Consider the following 19,806-nt stretch of genomic DNA (forward strand, 5'->3'; position numbering starts at 1 on the left):
GGCCCCTCCCTCGCTCCCCCTTCCCGCCTCTCCCCTGCCTCCTCCCCTCCCCCGCCCCCCACCAGCCCAAGCCCACCCCTTCCCGGGTCCAGAGTGGACGTTCTGCCCAGCCAGCGGCTGTCTCCTCCCAGCCCCTTCCTCTCTGGGGCAGCCCAGGCCCCGTGAGGCAGACCCCGCCTTCCCTGCTGCCCTCCGCTCTCCGTTCCACTCGCGCCCAGACACACGCCAGCATGTCTGACCAGGTCACAGGCACCCCAGTCCCAGCCCAGACGGGGCCCTGCCCGTGTATGAGCGCTGCCCGCTGCAGCAGGAGCCCCCCTCAGTCGGAATGGCCGCCGCCCTGCCAGGCCCAACCTGAGCCTCCGGGGGCTCCACGGAGATGAGCATCGCGTGACAGCAGGCAGGGGTGCGGGGCACGGGGCTCCAGCAGGCTCCTGGTGGCTCTGGCCCCATCCCAGGATGCTGCAGAGGGACACTGTGGGACGTGGGCTGGCACTCCGGCTCACAGAGGTCTGGACCGTGCTGTCCGGCATGGCAGCCCTCTTGAAACACAGAATCTGTAAGAGACACCCAGACCCGAAAGGTTCCAGGGTCCTGAGGACACGCCACACAGAAGCAAATGCCCCCTGTTTCTTCAGCTCTTCAGCCCCCTGGCCACATCTCGAGAGCTGCGTAGCCACGGCTGCCAGGGCTGCAGAAACAGGGGGCATTTGCTTCTGTGTGGCGTGTCCTCGGGACCCTGGAACCTTTCGGGTCTGGGTGTCTCTTACAGATTCTGTGTTTCAAGAGGGGCTACCAGTCCTTCCACCCCAACCCCTGCTGGGTCAAGGCAAGACTCAGGCCAGGTCCAGCTCCCCCACGTCCCCTCCCCACATGGCAGTGGGCAACTTGCTCACGGAATCCGTGGTCCTGCGTGCAGTGGTGACCGTGGCCCCAGCTAGGGGTGGCCGCCGTGGCCTGGCAAGGTGGCAACCGGGGCAGTTTGTCGGCCTGGCCAGGGTCGCCAGGGTGGCCTGTGGACGTGTCTCTGCCTCCCCAGGTCGTACGGAGACCTGCGGTGCACCCGGTACTGCGACATCGACTCCACGCCCTGCCGCTACTTCACGTGAGGCCCTGGAGGCGGCTGCCCCACTTGGCTGGTGGCAGCTCCCTGCCGCATTCCGCTGGCTGTGTGCGGCCTGGCCCAGCTTCCGCCAGCCTCTGTGCCACGGAAACAAGGACAGACACTGCCGCTCGCTCAGTTCGACGGGAGCGTCTAGGACCACTGCACCCGTCTTAACCCTGAGTGCCGGGACCCGTCCCGCCACCACCATGCGCCACGGAGCGGCTGCAGACCACCTTCGGGGCTTCACCCACCCGGCTGTGGCCTGGCGTGGCACTGCTGGACACCCTAGCCTGCAGGGCTGCTGTCGCTCGCTGGCTCTAGTTGGGGAGGCGGGGGACAGGCCTCTCCGCCAGCACAGGCTCCTCGCCAGGGCTCCAGCTGCCTGGCTCACGAGCCTAGGATCCCCAAAACCGGGTAGGGGGCCTGTCTTCTCGGGCCACAGCTCGGGCCCACCCCATGGGTGGAGCCCCCAGGAGCCAACTGTAAAAAAGTGTGGAGACCCCACCCACCTCCTGAGAGAAGCGTGCCCCTCCAGGCTGAGGCGTGGTTCTCGCGCCTTCAAGCCCCAGTGCCGTCCTGACCTCTGTGCCCTCTGCACTTTGACCTGTCTTGCCAGTGTCCCTCGTGTCCGTTTCTGTCCAGGAGACTTGGGCACGGGTGACCGCTGAAAGCCCACCCTGGGCAGGCAGCCGGTGCTCCTTGGTCCCTAGGAAGCTGCTGCCCTGGGTCCTCTCCAGGGGCCCCTCCCTGCCAAGGGCAGTCCCTGGGCAGAGACGTCTCTGCCCGAGCCCCGCCTCTCTGCAGACGCCTGTGGGTGCTGGGACCCTCGTGTCTGTTCTGCACAGCTGTGTCCCCACACCCTGTGCCCTCTTCTAGAGGGGCTGCCTCCCCCACCCTGTCCAGCTCTCCTGAGGGGGCTCAGTGTCCCAGGCCGACACCTCCACGGTGCAGTTCACCCCCTGGCAGGCCCTGGTGGGACTTGCTCATCGATCGGCGGGTCGAGGGACAGTCCTGGGTTTCGTACACAGCAAGGTGACAGGCCCGAGCCTGCTGTGCTCGGGTGGACCTCGTCCCGGAGGCGGGCACACGGCCAGCCACGTCCTTAGCCCCACCTATGTCCTGGGAGATGCCTCCATGCTGGCTTCCGGGCAGGAAGCCAGGAAATAAAGGCTGTTCACCCGCCCCGCACGCTTCCGCCTACCGAGCTTCTCTGAGTCTGTCTTCTCCTCTCTAACCTGGGAGTCACAGCCGCTCATGTCAAGCTGTGGTGAATTTCAGTGACACCGTGGGAGGTTCTGATCCCCAGGAACGGGTTGGGAAGTGCCGGGTTTTCTCTGTGTCACCATCAGTATTTAGGGCTTTAGTCCATCACCTCCGTGGGGTCCCCAGGGTCTTTCTTCCCCGTGGAGGCTGGTGCTTGGGCCCACACGGGGAGCAGGGTACTGGGCCAGCCATGCTGTGCACATGCTGTGCACGCGGTGCCCCTGCCTGGTGCCCCAGGGAAGGACGGGTCAGCAGAGTCACATGGCTGGCTTGCCGTGGGCAACCGTGCAGCATGGGAACAGCAAGCACCTCGCAAACCAAGAGACAGGGCCAGGCCTGGGCTCAGGAAGGGCTGGGTGGCAGTGGGAGGGACCGGAGCAGCGGGGCCAGGCCCTGGCACAGATGGGCTGACCGAGGCCTGGGCTGTGACGGGCCCAGGTCCTGGCCCTGAAGACAGGGAGCGCCGAGCCTGAAGCCTCCCAGAGGTTCTCTGTCTGGGCTAGAACTGACACGAGGCCCCAACCTTCTGAGAAGGGTGGTCGGATGGGCCCTTCTTGCCGATGGGCTTTCCAGTGGCCATTTCCACAGCTATGACATCGGTCACAAAGTCTCACAGTGACTATTTTCAGGTGGCAGGAGTAACAAAGACAGGCTGGCACGTCCCTGGAGAGAGAGCAGTCATCACTCAAGGAAAGGGGTGCCGAGATGCTTTTCAACTGTGGTGGGGGAGACGGTGCGTCCTGTGACCTTGCACTGGCTTTCCCAGGGCTGAGAGCAGGGCTGCAGGGCTGGCTTCCACCCTGTCAGTCCGGGCTGATGTTTGTATTAGGTTGGTGCAAACGTAATTACGGTTTCTGCATTGTTGAAATCTGCCGATACTGGAATATATTCTTAAATAAACGTGGCCATGTCATACATCATTTTAATGCACATTTCTCGCTTTGTGCTTTTTTGCAAGTGACTTATTACTTGCTCTTTATTTTATACTATGAAAATGATGTTAGACAAAAAGCAAATTCGAGTGATTTTCTTATTCGAGTTCAAAATGGGTCATAAAGCAGCAGAGACAACGCACAACCTCAATAACGCGTTTGGCCCTGGAACTGCTAACGCACGTACAGTGCAGTGGTGGTTCAAGAAATTTTGCAAAGGAGACAGAGCCTTGAAGGTGAGGAGCATAGGAGCACAGAGGTTGATAATGACCCAGTGAGAGCAATCGTCGGAGCTGATCTGCTTACAACCACACGAGAAGCTGTCCAAGAACTCAATGTTGACCATTCTACGGTCATTCGGCATTTGAAGCAAATTGGAAAGATGAAAAAGCTTGATAAGTGGGTGCCTCATGAGCTGCCCGAAAATTTAAAAAAACTGTCATTTTGAAGTGTCATCTTCTTTTATTCTACGCCGAGTCATTTCTCGATCAGATTGTGATGTGCAACGAAAGTGGATTTTATATGACAACCGGCAATGACCAGCCAGTGGTTGGACCGAGAAGAACCTCCAAAGCGCTTCCCAAAGCCAAACTTGCAGCCAAAAAAGGGTATGGTCACTGTTTGGTGGTCTGCTGTCGATCTGATCCATGACAGCTATCTGGATCCTGGTTAAACCATGACATGAGAAGAATGCTCAGCATATCAACGAGATGCACCGAAAACTGCAACGCCTGCAGCCAGCATTGGGCAACAGAAAGGGCTCGATTCTTCTCCACAACAACGTGCCCAACCGCACATTGCCCAACCAACGCTTCACAAGCTGAATGAATTGGGCTACGGGGTTTTGCGCCATCCGCCATATTCGTCTGACCTCTCGCCAACCAACTACCACTTCCTCAAGCATCTTGACAACCGTTTGCAAAGATGACGCTTTTACAACCAGCGGGATGCAGAAAGTCCTTTCCAAGAGCTCATTGAACCCTGAAGCACGGATTTTTATGCTACAGGAAGAAATAAATTTACTTCTCATTGGCTAACTGTGTTGATCGTAATGCTTCCTATTTCGATGAATAAAGATGTGTTTGAGCCTAGTTATGATTTAGAATCCAAGGTCCAACCAGCAATTACTTTGCACCAACCTAATACTTTCAGTGCTAGGCAGGTTTTGATGCTTTTACCAGTAACAGGGGTCCAAGGAGACTGTACCACTCAGGCCACTCGCCGTCACTGCTCAGCTGACCCTGATGACCCATCGCCAGGATTCTCCAGGCTACAACAGGGAGGTGTAGGGACAGGCCTGGGCCCAGGTCCCCTCGTCCCCCTGCAAAGCTGTTGCGTGGCACATCCGTAAGCAAAGTGAGGTTTCTGAAGGAAGCCTGGTCACTAGGACTCAGAGGCCAGTGCTGAGGACACACAGGCCGTCACTCTATTAGGAGCACAAAGGGCACGGAGGGAGGGCCACACTGTTGAAGAGTCTCCCACATGCACAGCCACTCCTGGGCTGCCTGAGCCGACAGCTCGACTGGCGCACATGCACCCTCCCCGTGGAGGGGCCAGCCCGCTGGTTATCTGCAGCCACAGTTCCGCAGCTCACAGGCTGGGGTCCCGCAGCTCACTGAGACCGTTACCTGGGGCCACCACGGCCCACGGGCACCAGGAGCTCAGCTCACTGCCCTGCGCCTTCCTGTGCCACCATCGGGGCTGAGGATGCCACCCCTGCCCCACCCCCACCTAGCCACAGAGAGGGCCAGGCTGCCTGGGGCTTTCCTCAGCTGCCCCAAGCCCGGACCCGGACACTGACAGAGTGCCCAGAGTGTGACCTTACTGAAGGAGGAAGGAACCACGCTCCTGCCTGGGGCCCTGCCCCACCACCGGGCCCTGCGGGAACCTGCCAAGGGGCCCAGGTGACGCCGGAATTCTGCCAAGACAAGAGCATCGCGGGAATTTCAGCTGCAAGTACTTCAGGCTCCGTCATTTAAGGACGTGGAAATGGCTTGCCTCCCTCCCTGGCTCTTCTGGACTCAGGTCTCTGATGCTGCGGGCCTGCTCACAGCCCGCCCACGACCCTTCACTGTCCAGCACGGAGACTGAAGGCGTCCGTCATTCACAGCCCCTGCTAGAGGCTCAGCGAGGGGGGCCGTTTCACCCTGGGAGGTGGCACTCAAGACTGCAGGCTCACCAGAACCTCCTGCGGGCTTGTCCAGTTCAGTAGGTCTGGGATGGGCCTGAGAATGTACATTTCTAACAAGGCCCTTGGAAATGCGAAGCTGTTGGACCTGAGGGCATTTTTAAGAGCCACTGTTCTGGGTGGGTGGCTCACTTGAGGACAACGGCGGAAAGTGAAGAACGGAGGCTGGGGGGCCCTGGTGGCGGCTGACGCTCCCCACCATGCCCGTCCTCGCAAACCGCCGATCCAGGCGCTCTGGACACTGACCCACAGCACCCCATGGCTTCCAGGCTGGGCAGAAGTCATGCAGCTGCTTGGACTCTCGTCTTGAGGGAGCCAGCAACGTGGAAGGCCACGACCCCAGAGGCGGAGCTGCAGAGGCAGGGCCCGTGGACGGGCCTGCGCCAGCCGTCCGCACCCACGTGCCAGAGGCAGGCAACACCAGCTCGGGCCCCCTGGCTGCCAGCTGGGCTCCACCGAGTGACCTCAGCTGAAGCCTGAGGGGCAGACTTGCCCAGCCACGCTCAGTCCAGTTTCCACCCAGCAGATCCCGTGACACGGAATGGCGGCTGTTCCAACTGCCCAGCGGGGCCAGGGCTGGTGTGTGGCACCCTTTGCAGGAACCATGCCCAGAAATGTCTTACCTCCTCCTGGGCAGGGAGAATTCCCAGGCTGGGAGGGGCTGGGAGATCCATGCCCGGGGTTCTCGGCCATGGTGGGACAGGGCATGTGGATGTGGGGGCGCTGGTGCTCACAGCCCCGACCCTTCCCCCACACCCCTTCTGACACATCCGACTGCTGCCAACCGGAGGCAATGCTCCCCAGCCCTCCGTTCCGAACTTGGCCAAGGGCTCGTTAGCAATGGCAGCACCTTGTGCCACCTCCCCCTCAGGCCTCTGCCTTGCCATGGCAACGTGCCAGCTGCGGGAGGGGACACGGGAGCGCAAGTCCCAGCATGCCAGCCACGACCCCGGGGGTCGGTGGGGCCTCGCTCGCCTGCCAGGCGCAGGAGGGCCAGCGAGGCAGGGCTGTCCGGTGCCCCACAGTCCTGTAGGCGCCACCCACGCAGGCCACCGCAGCTGCTGTGTTGGGACGGTCTGCTGCACACCACGAAGGCGCCCACAGCCGAGGCGACTGTGGGGAGGGCCTCTGCCATGCCAGCGCCAGTCTCCCGCAGAAGGGACCAGCCGCACAGGCTGCAGGCAGGAGCGAGGACTCCGAGGCTTCACGCGTCGTTTTGGGGCTTTTGGTGCTACGGTAAAAGAAGCGGCCGAACAACATGGAGCTCTGCTGTCCACATTTACTGAGCACCCGTTAAAGACCCCACAGAGCGCTCGACAGGAACGTGATTATGGTCCCAGGAGTTCCGCTGAGCAGGGCAGCTGTGTCCACGGCACACGCAAGCACTGCCGAAGCAGGGCTGTGGGCGATGGAAGGGATGGACTGCGTCTGGCCACATGCCGACCTGGCCATTCGAGTCCACGTGCGTGTGCATGGGTGCAGGTGGCATGGCATTCCAGGCCGGAGGAATCTGGCGAACTAAAGTGTCTGTAGGGCATGTCCTGGGATTCAGCTGAATCCTTGCAGTTCTCAGACCAAGCCGTGCCTGCCTGCCTTTCCAGATCAAGACAGCACCCGACTTGGAGTGGCTCGCCAAAGTCACCCTTCAGCTTTGACTGCCACACTTTTTAAAAGCTGAGGTGCCCTTCCTGATGACCACAAGCACCGACTGAAAAGGAATCAGCCCAGTTGGCCACGAGGGCTGCAGCACCCGGGCTCTCTTCCAGGGGCCTGCACTGCCCACGGGCTTCCAGTGAGAACAAACCCAGCAGGCGCTGGCGTATTGCTGACCTTCAGTTGTATTTAAACAGAGTGATCTTTCCGGAGAACAAACAATAAAGACTTTACACAGCAAATATTTTACATAATGTAAACATGCAGTCTACTTCATTATTAGGCGTAGTAAACTTTTAGGCACGGGATTTTAAACATAATTAAAGAACAAAACAACAAACCCAGGACAGAAACAAATAATTAAAGAACAAAACAACAAACCCAGGACAGAAACAAGAGGAGCCGCATACATTTATTTCATGATGCTTCGATTGGTCTCGTCTTCCAAGCTGCGGTTAAGGCCTGCGTTTCAGAAGTCCCCTACCTTCCTTGCCAAATGGAAACACCCATATACCACATAAGACTCATTTTCTTTCAAATAACATAATAAATACACAAGCACACACACCTGCTGACCCAGCCTCCCCACTAGGGAAGCAAGGGTTCCGGAATCTTGGAGTGTTCCTGCCACTGGAGCACATACATACAGGAACACCTCACACAGAAAAAAAGACTGCTGCAGAACTCAGACAGCTAGCAAGTGGCACTGCCCCAAGTCTCGAGTTCATTTGTGTTAAGATTCCCCAAACCACCGCCTGACGAAGGCAAGCCCTGGCTCCTCAGACATTTCAAACTTCAGCTTTTCCATCTCACCTAGGTGACCCTCAGGACAGCAGACATCAGAGAGCGCAAAGAAAAGGCAGTTGAGATGAGTTAAGATTTCCAGATCATGAAAGCACAGACACGCTCAGCTGTCTGCACATGCCCGGAACGTTCCGTGTCCATCCTCTGCACGCCACTGCCCGCCCCGTACCTGCCACGCAGTCAAACACAGCTGACTGTTCCTGTGGATACCCGGGAGACAGAGGTGAGAGGAAAGGTCAGTCTTGCTGTTAAAGGGCTCACACCAGAGCTCAAGCGCAAGTTGCTGGTGTGTACACACAGAGCACCCTGCGTGGGTGGAAACAGGAATCCATGGAGATGGTGTCCACAGGGACTAGGGGCGGGGCCTGGGGGAGGGGAAACACCCTGTGTGGGTGGAAACAGGCGTCCACGAAGATGGCACCCACAGGGCCTTGAAGTGAGGTCTAGGGATGAGGGGGACAGCATGAAGACACGCAGAGGCAGGAAGGACAAGTCCAGCTTGGTGAGGGCTGTCGCGACAGCGTCTATGAGATCATACCCTTGGTTTCCAAAGTCGGAGCAGGGAACACCATGTGGCGTCGGGCAAAACGGTGACAGGGAGGGGCTGACTCAGCCTGCCTCGCCTGCCATGCCACGCCACCCCGAGAACCTCCCACAGAAACACAGGCCCTGACTCCACATGCCAGACCAGTGCTGTTTAAATCAAGGTGTCAGGAGAAAAAGAGGCCTGAACAGGCCTTTTTAGTTCAGGCTCCTGGAACCTGCCCCATCCTAAGCAAGGTCGGGGCAGTGAAACAGCCCTGTGTCTGGGGGCAGTACCTCTCCAGTCGTGAGCCTTCCCTTCCCTGAGCAGCGTCACGACAGAATTATGAAGCCACTGGCAACCCACTGTGGGATGGCTCCTCCCTGCCCCTGAGCCTGCTGAACCCCCATGACGGGCTGAGCCAGTGGCGGGCTCCCAGCTGCCACTGTCAGCCATCCTGGCAGAGGGTGTGTGTGTGCTGCTGGCTAAGACCCGACCCCATCTCCAGTTCACCAGGTCACTGTGTGAAGAAACAGCTGACCCATAAGGAGCAACCGTGACCAAGCTCTCACTGTGAACCCCTACTGCCCCACTCGCAGGGAACGGGGACTCTGGAGGAAGAATCACTGCTACTATCTTGGCGCCACCAAACCAAGGCAGGAGAGACCTCTTGGGACATATCCGCCCAAACCAGACATGGCCACGCCACACCAACACAGAGCTGCCTCCCCCACCCCTCACCATGCGGAACATCCGCCAATTCTCTCTCGCTCGCGCTCTCTCACACACACGAACATTCGCCAGCGGCCAGCCACCAGCAGCCAGAGCCATCTAGACACCACCCACTGCGGAAGGCAGCTGCGCAACATCCTTCCAGCTGTTTATACAAACACGCGTCAACCAAGAGCGAGGGTGGAGCGCCTGATCGTGGCGCGTGGCCTGCACTGCAGAAGCTCACCAGACTCCGGGTCCCTCCCCCAGTCTTCATGCCCGCCTCCCCATGCCAGGACCCACCGCATGAAGAAGCCCTTGTCGGATCCCCATGAGCCAAGGAGCCAGCTCAGTGGAGTCACAGGCCTCAACACGGCGGCCGCGGGCTCCACACCCTCAAGCCTCATGTCTGCAGGGACTGGCTGGCTGGAACTCCAGCTGGGAGCACCCGGCACGTCTGTCTCTCAGAACCCAACTGAAGCGCCAGTGCACATTTGAAAGTCCACGTGTGAGAATCTCTGTTCCAGCAGCCAGACTCAAGGGAGGAAGCAGTGGGCAAAGTGTGGACAGGGCAGGAGGCTGGACACAGCCCCGCGTGTCCTGCTCCCAGTCTGTATAGAGGGCCCACCAGCTGACACGAGGACCCTGGCATGAAGTTCACTTCTCCCAGACCTGTCAGCGGGGCCCAACCACACTTCCGTATTGGCTGGTGTCCAAAGGGTGATTCATTTCTGTGATGCATTTGAGGGGTCCCTCTCTCCTGCCCTCAAAGGCTGGCTCATGTCACAGGTGCAGCCCACCTGGCCCACCAGATGGCTGTGGAGGGGCAAACCGCACCGCTGACCTGGGGCAGACACGGCCCTGGGGGGACCCAGACCAGGGGACAGGCACCTGACTTTCACTAGCAATGCTACTAAATACAAACATGATTCTGTTAACTCTTCTATGGGTCTACTTAAAACTTCAAACACGAGATTGCTCAAAAATTACTATGAGAAAGTCACCACCACCAGGAGCCTGGACTTGCATGTCCAAGGCCCTATACAATCACTGCTCCACACGCCTCCCGCGGCGAATCCACGCTGACGAGCCAGCTGCGGCATGTGCACACTGAAAACAGGTTCTGCAGAGCCCGCCCTAGTCGTCACTGTCACTGCCAGATTCACTCAACTGCAAGTCATTCCCTACAAAAAACAAAACAGAAAAGTCAATAACATCAATCCAGAAGCACGGAGTTTAAAAGTGACGTCTGCCTGAGTGGCTGGCTGCCTGCCCTGGCCATCCCTGCAGGGGAATCTGGTGATTCAACTTCAGGGAAGAAAACCCATAGGGCTGGGTGGAAAAACTGGTGCAGCTGACGTTTTCAAGAGATGCTGCTTGTAGTATCTGCAAAGCCCAGCAGTGCTGCCTACTGGGACAGGATGAGGCAGTAGCAGGCGAGATTGCTTTCGAATGTGTTAACAGCAAGGAAAGATCGATGAGCAATGGACTCAGCACATGGTAGAACTGTCTGCATTCAGTTGCTTCCCAGAAGCTGAGAAAACACCCTTCCAGGCTCCCCAGGACACTGGGTGCTGTCCCGGGAGCCACAGGCCCTGCGAGGCTCTGCCAGGGCCAACCTGAACGAACCCATCTCACCAAGGCCAGATCCTTGCCCGTGTGCTGTGCCAAGAACAGGAGTGAGAGCACGGCACTTGGCGTGTCCACCACCCACGACAGGAGCACTTGGGGGAAACGAGTGAACACCCATTCTGCGGGAGTGCTGACCTCCAGGCCAGTTCTTCTCAAAGCCTCTTCTGTGGACATGGAGGCCTTGAGACCCTTTTGGGGGTGGGGTCCCAGCCCTGAGGTCATCCCTTTTCTAACTACAACCTGTGTGATGCCTGACCTCCTGCGTCTGTGTTCCATGAGACGTCTCTGGCTGACCCACAAGGGGGTGGGGTGGGAACGGGCTACCGGAGGCAGAGGCCGGGGAGGCTGTGGACACCTGACGATGCACAGGACAGCCCCTACCATCAAGATCCAAATGACCACAGTGCCAAGGAAGAGACGGTCCCCGCCAGGCCAAGACAGCCAGACTAGCCAGGTGAGCTTCCCACACTGTCTCCAGATAGTTCCCCTGCTGGAGGACCATGCACCGGGGGAGAACATCGTGGTTGCGGAGAGAGGAAGGCCTCGCACGGCAGCCCGCCCCCATCGCCGAGAGGAATTTCTGATCTTGTTTCCCTGATTTACTTTAGTGCCAATTGCACTGAGCCACCCAAACGTCATTCGCCCCTTTCTCCCTTGCCAGAGGTTGGCAGGTCCCCAAACACAGCTGAAAGGCGACACGCAGACAACCAGGCCGTCTGGAGACAGCCGGCCCTTTCGGTGAGACCCGGAGGCGGGAGTGGTTGTGGCGGGTGACTCCCCTAAAGCCGGGGGTAAAAGCAACATCATGGGCCTATCTGTCACATGCTAGCGCCTCCTAGGATTCGCAGGCTCTCACGTGCGCCCAGGGGGCACAGGAAGGAGAAGAATCGCCCTCCAGCCTGAGCTCCGCTTCCCTACCACTCGAGCACGCTCCTTTCGGCTGCCTGTCATCTCAAGACTTCCCCACCGGGAGGGCCTTCCCCAGACTGTGGGCTCTGCCTGAGATGCGGACGTCGTGCCAGATGCCCCTTCAAGATTACAGGCAAGTTTTCACTTACGAAGGGTGTTCATGAGCTGCGCACTCCCAGGCAGCCGGCTGGTGCCGTTGGCCACGGGCCTGCTGTTGCAGGGCTGTGGCGGGGACGGCGGCGGGGAGGCGGCAGCACCCTCGCCACTGCTGGAGCTGTCGTCGTCGCTTCCCGAGGAGCTCTCGGAGTCCGAGGAGCTCTCGCTGCTGCTGCTCATCTGCTCGATCACATCCACCTCGGCCCGCAGCTCTAGAAGACACGGCGCGGTCGATGCCGGGCTCTCCAGGCCAGGCTCGGGTGCCCACAGGGCCGGCGCCCTCGGGTGCGAGCCGCCACAGAGCCTGCGCTCGGACCCCAAAACACACAAGGCAGCCAAGGCCAACCCAGCAGGCAAGGAGGCCCGTCTCCAGGGACAATGGTCTCGCTCCATTCACCCGAAGCACGCTGGAGCTGTGCCTCAGGACAGTCTGTTCTGCCCGAGAAACAAACTCAGCCTATTTTGCCTTTGGCTCTCAAAAAAAGGAAGACTGAACCCGGGATGAGACCGTAATTCCCAAAGAGGAGGGGCAGCACACTCAGGGGTTGAGCGCCACCTGCTGGGAGCGGGGACGCAAACCCCGCACGCATCCACCTCTCCGCGGCCTGCGCCCAGGGAGTCCAGGACTCTCCAGCCACCCAGGAAAACACAGGCCAGAGCACTCCTCCCACCCCTCATAGCCGCTGCGTCTCACACATGTGAAGTGGGGGAGGGAATGTGAAGGACACGTCACAGGACATTCAGGAAGGCACCAGACGGTCCTGCGCAGACGCCCCACCGGCCTCCAACGCCTGCGGCTCCTTTAAGCTTCCTTGGCAACAAGCATGCACCCAGGGCCTAATTCCTGCCGGCCTCAGGGTGCTTCCTTGGGGGCACTGCTCCACCCGCAAGGGAACGCCACAGCGCGCAGCGCAGGGACTTGTATGCTAAGAGGCAGCCTCTTCACAGGGGATAGGCGCCTGTCCGCAGCTCAGCAGCCTTCCCGAGCACGGCTCTGGTCTCTCCGTCTACTAGCACCACGGGGTTCATTCTGTTTTTAAGACTTGCCAACACAAAATGTGACCCAGCCTCAGCACCCCCTAGAGTCTGGAGGACTCAGATCATCCAGTGCAGTGAAAAGGTCAAGGGGAGAAAGCCAGGCTGGACCTCTGACTCCCGCCAGCTACTGCCTGTGTCCACTGGCCCTAGAGGCCTGCCGGATTTATACTCCCATGGCTGGTGGTGGTATTTTAAGTGGTCCCCAGTCTGCTTCTGTTTAAAGAGACCATGTCTCACTACACTGCACAAGCTGCAGTGCAGACGCTACCCACAGGCACGATCATAGCACACTGTGACTTTAATCTTGGCTTCCAGTGATCCTTCTGCCTCAGCCTCCCAAGTAGCTGTGACGGCAGCTGTGCACCACTCTGCCCGGCCCCGCCACGTGGCCACCACACCGACAGCCCGGAAGCACTTGGCCTTCACTTCTCCCTACTCAGGAGCCTTTCCTCCTCGAAGCCGCAGAGCTGTGCCGCGGGGAGCTCTGGTGGCAGTCATACCCGTAACCGCCAGGCCTCTAGGCAGAATGCTGCCAAGACAGCCCGGCTCAGCTCGCTGCCCAGGACTCATCCTGGCCAGATGGGCGAGGTGGTTCAGCCCACCCTCAGCACCGCGAGCGGCAGGAATGTTTCTGTGGGCACCATGTCCCCACAGCAGCCCGTGGCCTCTGCAAGGACACTGATGCTCCACTCCCAGCTGCACCACAGCTCCAGGGAATGCCACCTACCTCTCTTGATGTCATCCAGCTGCGGCTCAGGTGAGGGGTTATCCTTCAGCGGGGAGGTCTTGGGCCCCGCTGGAGGCTTTGTAGGCGCTCTGAACGGCACAGGCGGCGGCGGCGGAGGGGGACGTGGGGGCTGCTGCTCCATCCGAGCCTGAATTTTGCTGCTCCCCTCAGCCCTGCAAGGAGACACAGATGTGACAACGGAGGAGCAAAAGCGTGGTTTTCATGTCACCCACGCAGCCAAGCGCTCAGAAGTCTCTCAGAGCCCCAGGTCCTTGCAGATCACTGCAGACTCTCCGCATCTGTCATTTCACCAAGGGAACCACACATCCAGCACCCTAGTGGCCCAGCACGCCTGCACTGGACTACGCACCGGACTACACACCAGGGACTCAGACATAGGTGAGAGAGACTTGCTGGTCAAGGAACATGCATCACAGCAACAAGCCCACACAGGGAGGAGGCGACGCAATGACGAGGATCCGTTTATACGGAGAAAGACAGTCACGCATATGCATGACGAGGCCCAGTCCGAGAACCACATGGTTAGGCGCCTCTGTTGTGCAAACATCACAGCACTGGCACAAGCCCAGAGGGCACACAGCACACCCTTTTCCCCATGGAAACCAGACGTCCTTGCAGCATTGCTGACATCAGTCATTGCCCTGCTTGTTCTGCAATGCCTACAGCAAGTGCCACACACCGGGGTTCCATGTATACCTGGTCACCTGTGGGACCACTGCTGTATAAAATGCCATCTCGCAGTACATGACCGCAGGACCCTCTGATGCGTGTGCAATAGTAAGGCATGCTTGTGCGTTAGCCCCTAAATGAACCAGCTCTTAAAGTTCTGGACACGCACACTCCTCCGTCACCCAACGCCCATGCTCACTTTCCCACACGCCAGCTCTCACCGTGGACAAGCAGGTCCCTCACGCTGAGGACAGCCTGTCCACTAAGCACCACTTCCGCACACGGACAGCCCAGTGCTCAAGCCTCAGCACGAGGCAGGTCCTCTGAGCTCTGCAGGCTCAGGCCAGCGCTCTCGAGGTTCTATGTGGTTCACAAGAGCCCAGACAGTCACACCAAGCACAGAGCGGGTGGACCACGGCCACTGGGCACTGCAGGGCAGCAGCAGCTCCTGGGCCCGGGAAGTGACGAGCACAGGTGAACAGAGGCAGGGCAGCCCAGGCACAGCGGCGCGTCCAACGGCCTCCCTCCCGCACTGGACACTGGGAGTCTCATCTTGCGCGCCTGTTCCACCCTGCCGGCTTGTCTGTCTCGAAGGATAATGGCTCCTTTCTGAGAATTGCTCGCAAGATTAGAAAGCACATGTAAAACACCGGGCACATGCCAAGTCTTCCACCCATGGCTACTGTTCTCGTTTTCTGTGGAAGCAGCAAATGAAGTAAAATGGCCGAGGAGGCACAAGCAGAAAGACGTTGGGGGGGCCACCCCTCCACATGCTACTCCCAGAGCAGGCTCATTGCTGAGTTTGAACGGAACCAAGAGAACCACCTGGTTACTTCCTTTTACAGGATGAACTCTGACCTTCAAATAAACTCTAAGTGGCTTCGCCTTAGACACATCGTATCTGCTGAACCGAAGAGTTTACTACTCTAAAAACCAGGGAAAATGTTATTGTGGCATCACAGTGGCCTCAAATGCACCTTATAAACAGAATGAACGTTTTCCCCTTAATAAAGCGCAGTGCTCAATTGCTCCTCCGTCATTCCAAGCCTACTAATCTTCTCCCTCAGGTGACGCCAGGTCAACAATCACGAGACGCAGAAACCACCTGAGTCCCAAGGTACTTCCCTCCCCCAGCGGTTCCTGTTTTTAGATCTTTAAACAAACACACATTTAAACAAACGTATTTTTTTTTTACTGCATTTGAGGAGAAAGTATTTTAGTGATCTGTCTGAGAAGATGGAGGTGAAGTGAAGATTATCAACAGGACACCCTGGGCTAGCAGATGTCCACTTGGGTAAGAATGGAATGGGTGACACGGGCATGCAACGTGCTGCCCCCGTGTGCCTGGTGGTTCACAACAGGATGAGAATGTCAGGGGTGACATCGGCATAGACCCTGCCATCCCCATGTGCCTGGTGATTCACAACCAGGTAAGAACGGGACAAGTGACATAGGTGTGCCCCGTGCTGTCTCCATGTGCCTGGCGGATCACAACCAAGCAAGAACGGAACAGGTGACACAGGCACAGATCCTGCCATCCCCGCGTGCCTGGCGGTTCATGACCTGGCAAGCATGAAACAGGTGACACAGACATGGCCCGCCGTCCCAGCCCCGCCCACGCACCTGGTCTTCTTGACCTGGATGCTGCTGCTGAGCTTCTCCAGCACGCACTCGCCCGTGTCGTGGTTGATGATGAGCACGCAGTCCTTCTGGTACGGGCGCTTGTTGCCCTTGAACACTGTCATCGGTGGGGTGGACCCCTGTGTGCCCAGAAGCATGAGACACATCAACAGTCACCAGTATTGAAACCGAGCTGACAGCCGACCCTCCCTGATTAAGTCTCCTGGCTGAGCTATCCGAAAAGATCAGGATGAGCTTGCTCGTTTTTTTTTTTTTTTGAGTCAGGTTTCACCCTGTCTCTCAGCCTGGAGTGCAGTGGCATACTCATGGCCACCACAGCCTTGACCTCCTGGGCTCAGGCGATTCTTCTGCCTCAGCCTTCCAAGGAGTTGGAACTACAGGCGTGTGCCACCACGCCCGGCTCATTTGACTTTTTGATTCACTGTAGAGCTGAGTTCTCACCAAGTTGCCCAGGCTGGTCTTGAACTTCTGAGTTCAGGCAATCCTTTCACCTTGGCCTCTCAAAGTGCTGGGATGACAGGCATGAGCCACCACGTCCAGCTCTTTTCTATCTTAACTCCTTCTAGATTTCCAGGCCAAAGGAAAGAGAAATAATAGCACAGCAAGAATCTGTGACCAAGCAACTGGTTCTAAGTACACAGGAAAGGCAATCAAACAGATTTAAGTTACTGCGTGTGTTTCTAAGGGCCTGAGGAAAAGTTGCAAGTAACAGGGAAATCTGAGCCGAGGCAAGTAAGCAAGCCATTACGTGCTCGACACCACGCCACCATGCAGAGCCACCCCAGGTGCAGTCAGCTACGAGTGACCTTGGCTTTCTTTACATCGGAGGCAGGCCCCTCTCGTCTCCAGAAGCAGCTCGAGTGAACAAGCCACCCCCTCACTTGCCCGAGCCCCTCTTGCGCCTCTGCTACTCCCAGGCCAAGGGGGAGCCCTTAACCCACACCCGCTCTGCCACTTCACACTGCACAACACGCCGGGTTCCGTGTTGGCACAGCAGAGGCCGCTGGCTCCTCTCCCGTATCTTTCCTCTAAGCTCTTTCTTGCTTCTGGGCTTTCGCAAGGCTTCGGTCTGCTCCATCCTGCCCTTCTCTTGGCACGCTCCAGCCTTCAGATCTGTTCAGAACTTACTTCCCTACGGAAGCCTGCCCTGATTTTTCTGGGACGAACACTACATTTTCGTGTGTTTATTAAAACTCCAGGCCATATGCTCCACAAGGGCAAGTGTGGCTGTTTTGCTCCAGCTGTATCCTCAGTCCAGGCAGCAGGTCAGTACAGGCAGGCGATCTACTCACATTTGTTGGCTATAGCACTTGATGCCTCCTGAAGCAAAATCTACTGTTCACACAGTATCATGAGGCAGAAACAGAGAGTGAGGAGGGCCTGTGGTGACCGTGGATCCGACCCTTGCACTTTCCGTTTGGGAAGCCAACGTTCCTGGGGGATGACGTGACCTGCCCAGGGCAGCAAGTAATGAGATGGCAGCTTGACAGGCAGGTAGAGCGTCCCAGGTTGCCACGGCCAGAGCCTTTTCATTCTGTCACCAGCTGCCAACAACCCACTCTGTTCTAGGACAGGGCTGGGACACGCGATGACACACGGCCATCAAGAGCGTCACGTGACCCTCATGACCACAGTGCTGCCTGGGGCGGGGCTTCCCAAGTCCTTCTCTGCAAGGTTCCTGTCCAGCTTCGGAGCTCCTCAACCCTGAACCAGCCGCAGGCTCCCCTGAGACGAGCAGCCCCTCCTGACTCTGCCAGAAACACGCAGGCCAGGCCTGCTCCTGCCCCCGCTCCTGAGCCATCTGCAGGGCACCTGGGGCTTCCCCCTCTGGAGGCGCTTGGGAGGAAAGCTACGTGTGCCTAACAGAGTGGCTAGGGGAACAGAGAGGAACCCCATCTACCCAGCAGCTAGTGGGGAAAGGAAGTCTGGGGTCGACAGGGAATCATCCAGTCAAGCACTGGGCAGCAGGACCCCACCCCACCCCACCCCACCCCACTTCCTTTTTTACTGATGTTGTTAATTTGGAAATCGAGGACTTGTTCAACATTAGGAAGTCTACATGGCAAAAACATAAAAGGATCCCTTGTGGCCCTGCAGTGAAAGAAACCCCAAGGACATGACTCACAGGGATGTGCGGCAGTGTGATGGTGACCTCATCTCCTTTGCCGACCTGGAGCTCTCCCTCGCAGGAAGTGTCGATAGACGCTGGCTTGAAATCATCTGAAGGGAAGGAAGACCCTTTACCCGCAAGCTACTGACAGTAAGGGCTTCCCGGGCATTTTCATTTAAGTATTAAATGTCTTACTATTCAGATAAACAAAAACCAAAATGACTTAGAATTCTCAGTGCGATTTCACGAGGGAAGGCTTCACACGCACAACCATAGACAGGACAGAGCAGCATGCCAAGACACCACCCAGCTTCCACTGTCACATCTCAGGGCGATTTGTCTTGTCTGTGCCACCACATACTTCTCCTGACCCCCCTGGATTATTTTGGGGGGGGAAGCTGGGATACACATGTCACTTTATCAAAGCTATTCCCTTCTCCCAAGGGACAGATGAAAACTAACGCATTACCCGTAATAATGTCTTCAGGGTTGCAAAGGCCAAAAGCAACAGAACACGCTGAAGAGGACCCATGACAGTACACCCACATAAAATATTAAAGGCCACAGCCTCATAAAAGCTCACTTCATTTTGGGTAGAAACAGTAAAATTTAGGGCCTGCCACACAGACTCCCTAGCTTTAACCCGCTGCTTCTGTGGGAGTCTGAAGGTGGATCTCGGGGGCCGTCCTGCTGGGTGTCTGAGCGGAGTTCGGGCAGACATCAAGAGGCGAGACCCCAAGCTGCACCCCTGCCCAGCTGTAGCACCCCTCCCTGTGGGAAAGACTCCTGAGAGAGCCGCTGGGAAACAGCCTCTCTCTGGAGCTGGGTTTGCCATCTGCGCCTGGGCTCTGCCAGCGGCCAGGGCTGGCCCTCCAGCACGACTCTTCACGCGTGGTGGGTCACACCCAACAGCTTCTCCGACAATAACAAGTCTCAGCCAGCGTGAGTGCTTGGGGAAGCAGAAGCTCTGAGTCAGGAGGGATGCCCAGGCAGCCCAGTGCCACAGTCAAATCCCCACCCAGGACAGAGTCACGTGGAAACAGGCCCAGTGCGGTGGTTGCCTGTGCCCATGCTCCTCTACTTCCAAAAAGACAGAGCTGAAACTGCCCCAGCTCACAAATGTAACCCCCGGGGCTCGGTCCAGAAGACGAGGGATGGTGGCATGGGAGCCCCCAAAAGACGCCAAAGTCAAACGAGGCCGAAGGGAGGCGAGGAGACCCTGATGAGGGGGACCCTGATGAGGGAGACAGGGCGCAGCACGGGGGTCCAGCCAGGAGGGCGGGGGAGGAAGCTGAGGACCCAGGAGGAGGGACGCGAGAGGGTGGGCGAGTCCTTGGAATGTGGGGGAGCCTGACTGACCGTCGTCGGGAGGGGTGGAGGGTGGACTCAGGGAGAACGGGACCCCTAAGAGGAACGCCCGGCCTAGGGCCGCGGGGAAGGGGAGGCCAAGGGCTCCTGGGGAGAGCCGGAACCATGCGGCAGAAGACCGGCAGGAGGGAGGGAGGGTGCTGACCCGCCCCGGAGAAAGGAGGAGGAGGAGGTCGGGGCCTGGGACCGCGGAGGGAGGGGGCCCCGGTCGGAGGAGGAATCGGGGTGGGAGGAAAGGGCCGGGGTGAGGGGGGACCGGAGTCGAAGGAGGGACCCGAGGTGAGAAAGGGGGACCCAGGTCGGAAGAGGAACCTGGGGTGGCAGAGGGGACCCAGGGGAGGGGGCCCGGGGTCGGA

The 19,806-nt window shown here is 58.4% G+C and overlaps 3 protein-coding genes across 4 annotated transcripts in view; 2 read left to right on the top strand and 1 right to left on the bottom strand.

Annotated features, from left to right (window-relative positions):
- Window positions 1-1,109, top strand: part of COLQ (collagen like tail subunit of asymmetric acetylcholinesterase) — a 28,861-nt gene extending 27,752 nt beyond the window's left edge. Inside the window, exon 17 of the mRNA XM_008047919.1 lies at window positions 1,039-1,109. Coding sequence (XP_008046110.1) covers window positions 1,039-1,109 — 71 coding nt within the window. The remainder of the gene's footprint in view (window positions 1-1,038) is intronic.
- A 3,268-nt stretch (window positions 1,110-4,377) lies between these two features.
- Window positions 4,378-18,184, bottom strand: EAF1 (ELL associated factor 1). Of its 2 annotated transcripts, XR_503606.1 has the most exons (6): window positions 18,098-18,168; window positions 15,955-16,091; window positions 13,642-13,814; window positions 11,870-12,088; window positions 10,149-10,363; window positions 4,378-4,388 (listed from the first exon to the last, which is right to left on the bottom strand). XR_503606.1 is itself a non-coding variant. In XM_008047917.1 (5 exons), the coding sequence occupies exons 2-5, from the start codon at window positions 16,074-16,076 to the stop codon at window positions 10,317-10,319; spliced, it is 561 nt and encodes a 186-aa protein (XP_008046108.1). In that variant the 5' UTR covers window positions 16,077-16,091; window positions 18,098-18,184; the 3' UTR covers window positions 9,887-10,316. The 2 variants fall into 2 exon arrangements, 1 of the variants encoding a protein (XP_008046108.1); XM_008047917.1 differs by lacking the exon at window positions 4,378-4,388 and having other exon boundaries at window positions 9,887-10,363; window positions 18,098-18,184.
- A 1,371-nt stretch (window positions 18,185-19,555) lies between these two features.
- METTL6 (methyltransferase like 6) overlaps window positions 19,556-19,806 on the top strand; it is a 10,538-nt gene continuing 10,287 nt past the window's right edge. The window contains exon 1 of the mRNA XM_021707480.1: window positions 19,556-19,587. Within this exon, the coding sequence (XP_021563155.1) occupies window positions 19,556-19,587 (32 nt within the window). The remainder of the gene's footprint in view (window positions 19,588-19,806) is intronic.

This window comes from Carlito syrichta, unplaced genomic scaffold (assembly GCF_000164805.1).
Source record: "Carlito syrichta isolate Samal-C Ts95f unplaced genomic scaffold, Tarsius_syrichta-2.0.1 Scaffold118119, whole genome shotgun sequence".
Classification (NCBI taxonomy): Eukaryota; Metazoa; Chordata; class Mammalia; order Primates; family Tarsiidae; genus Carlito; species Carlito syrichta.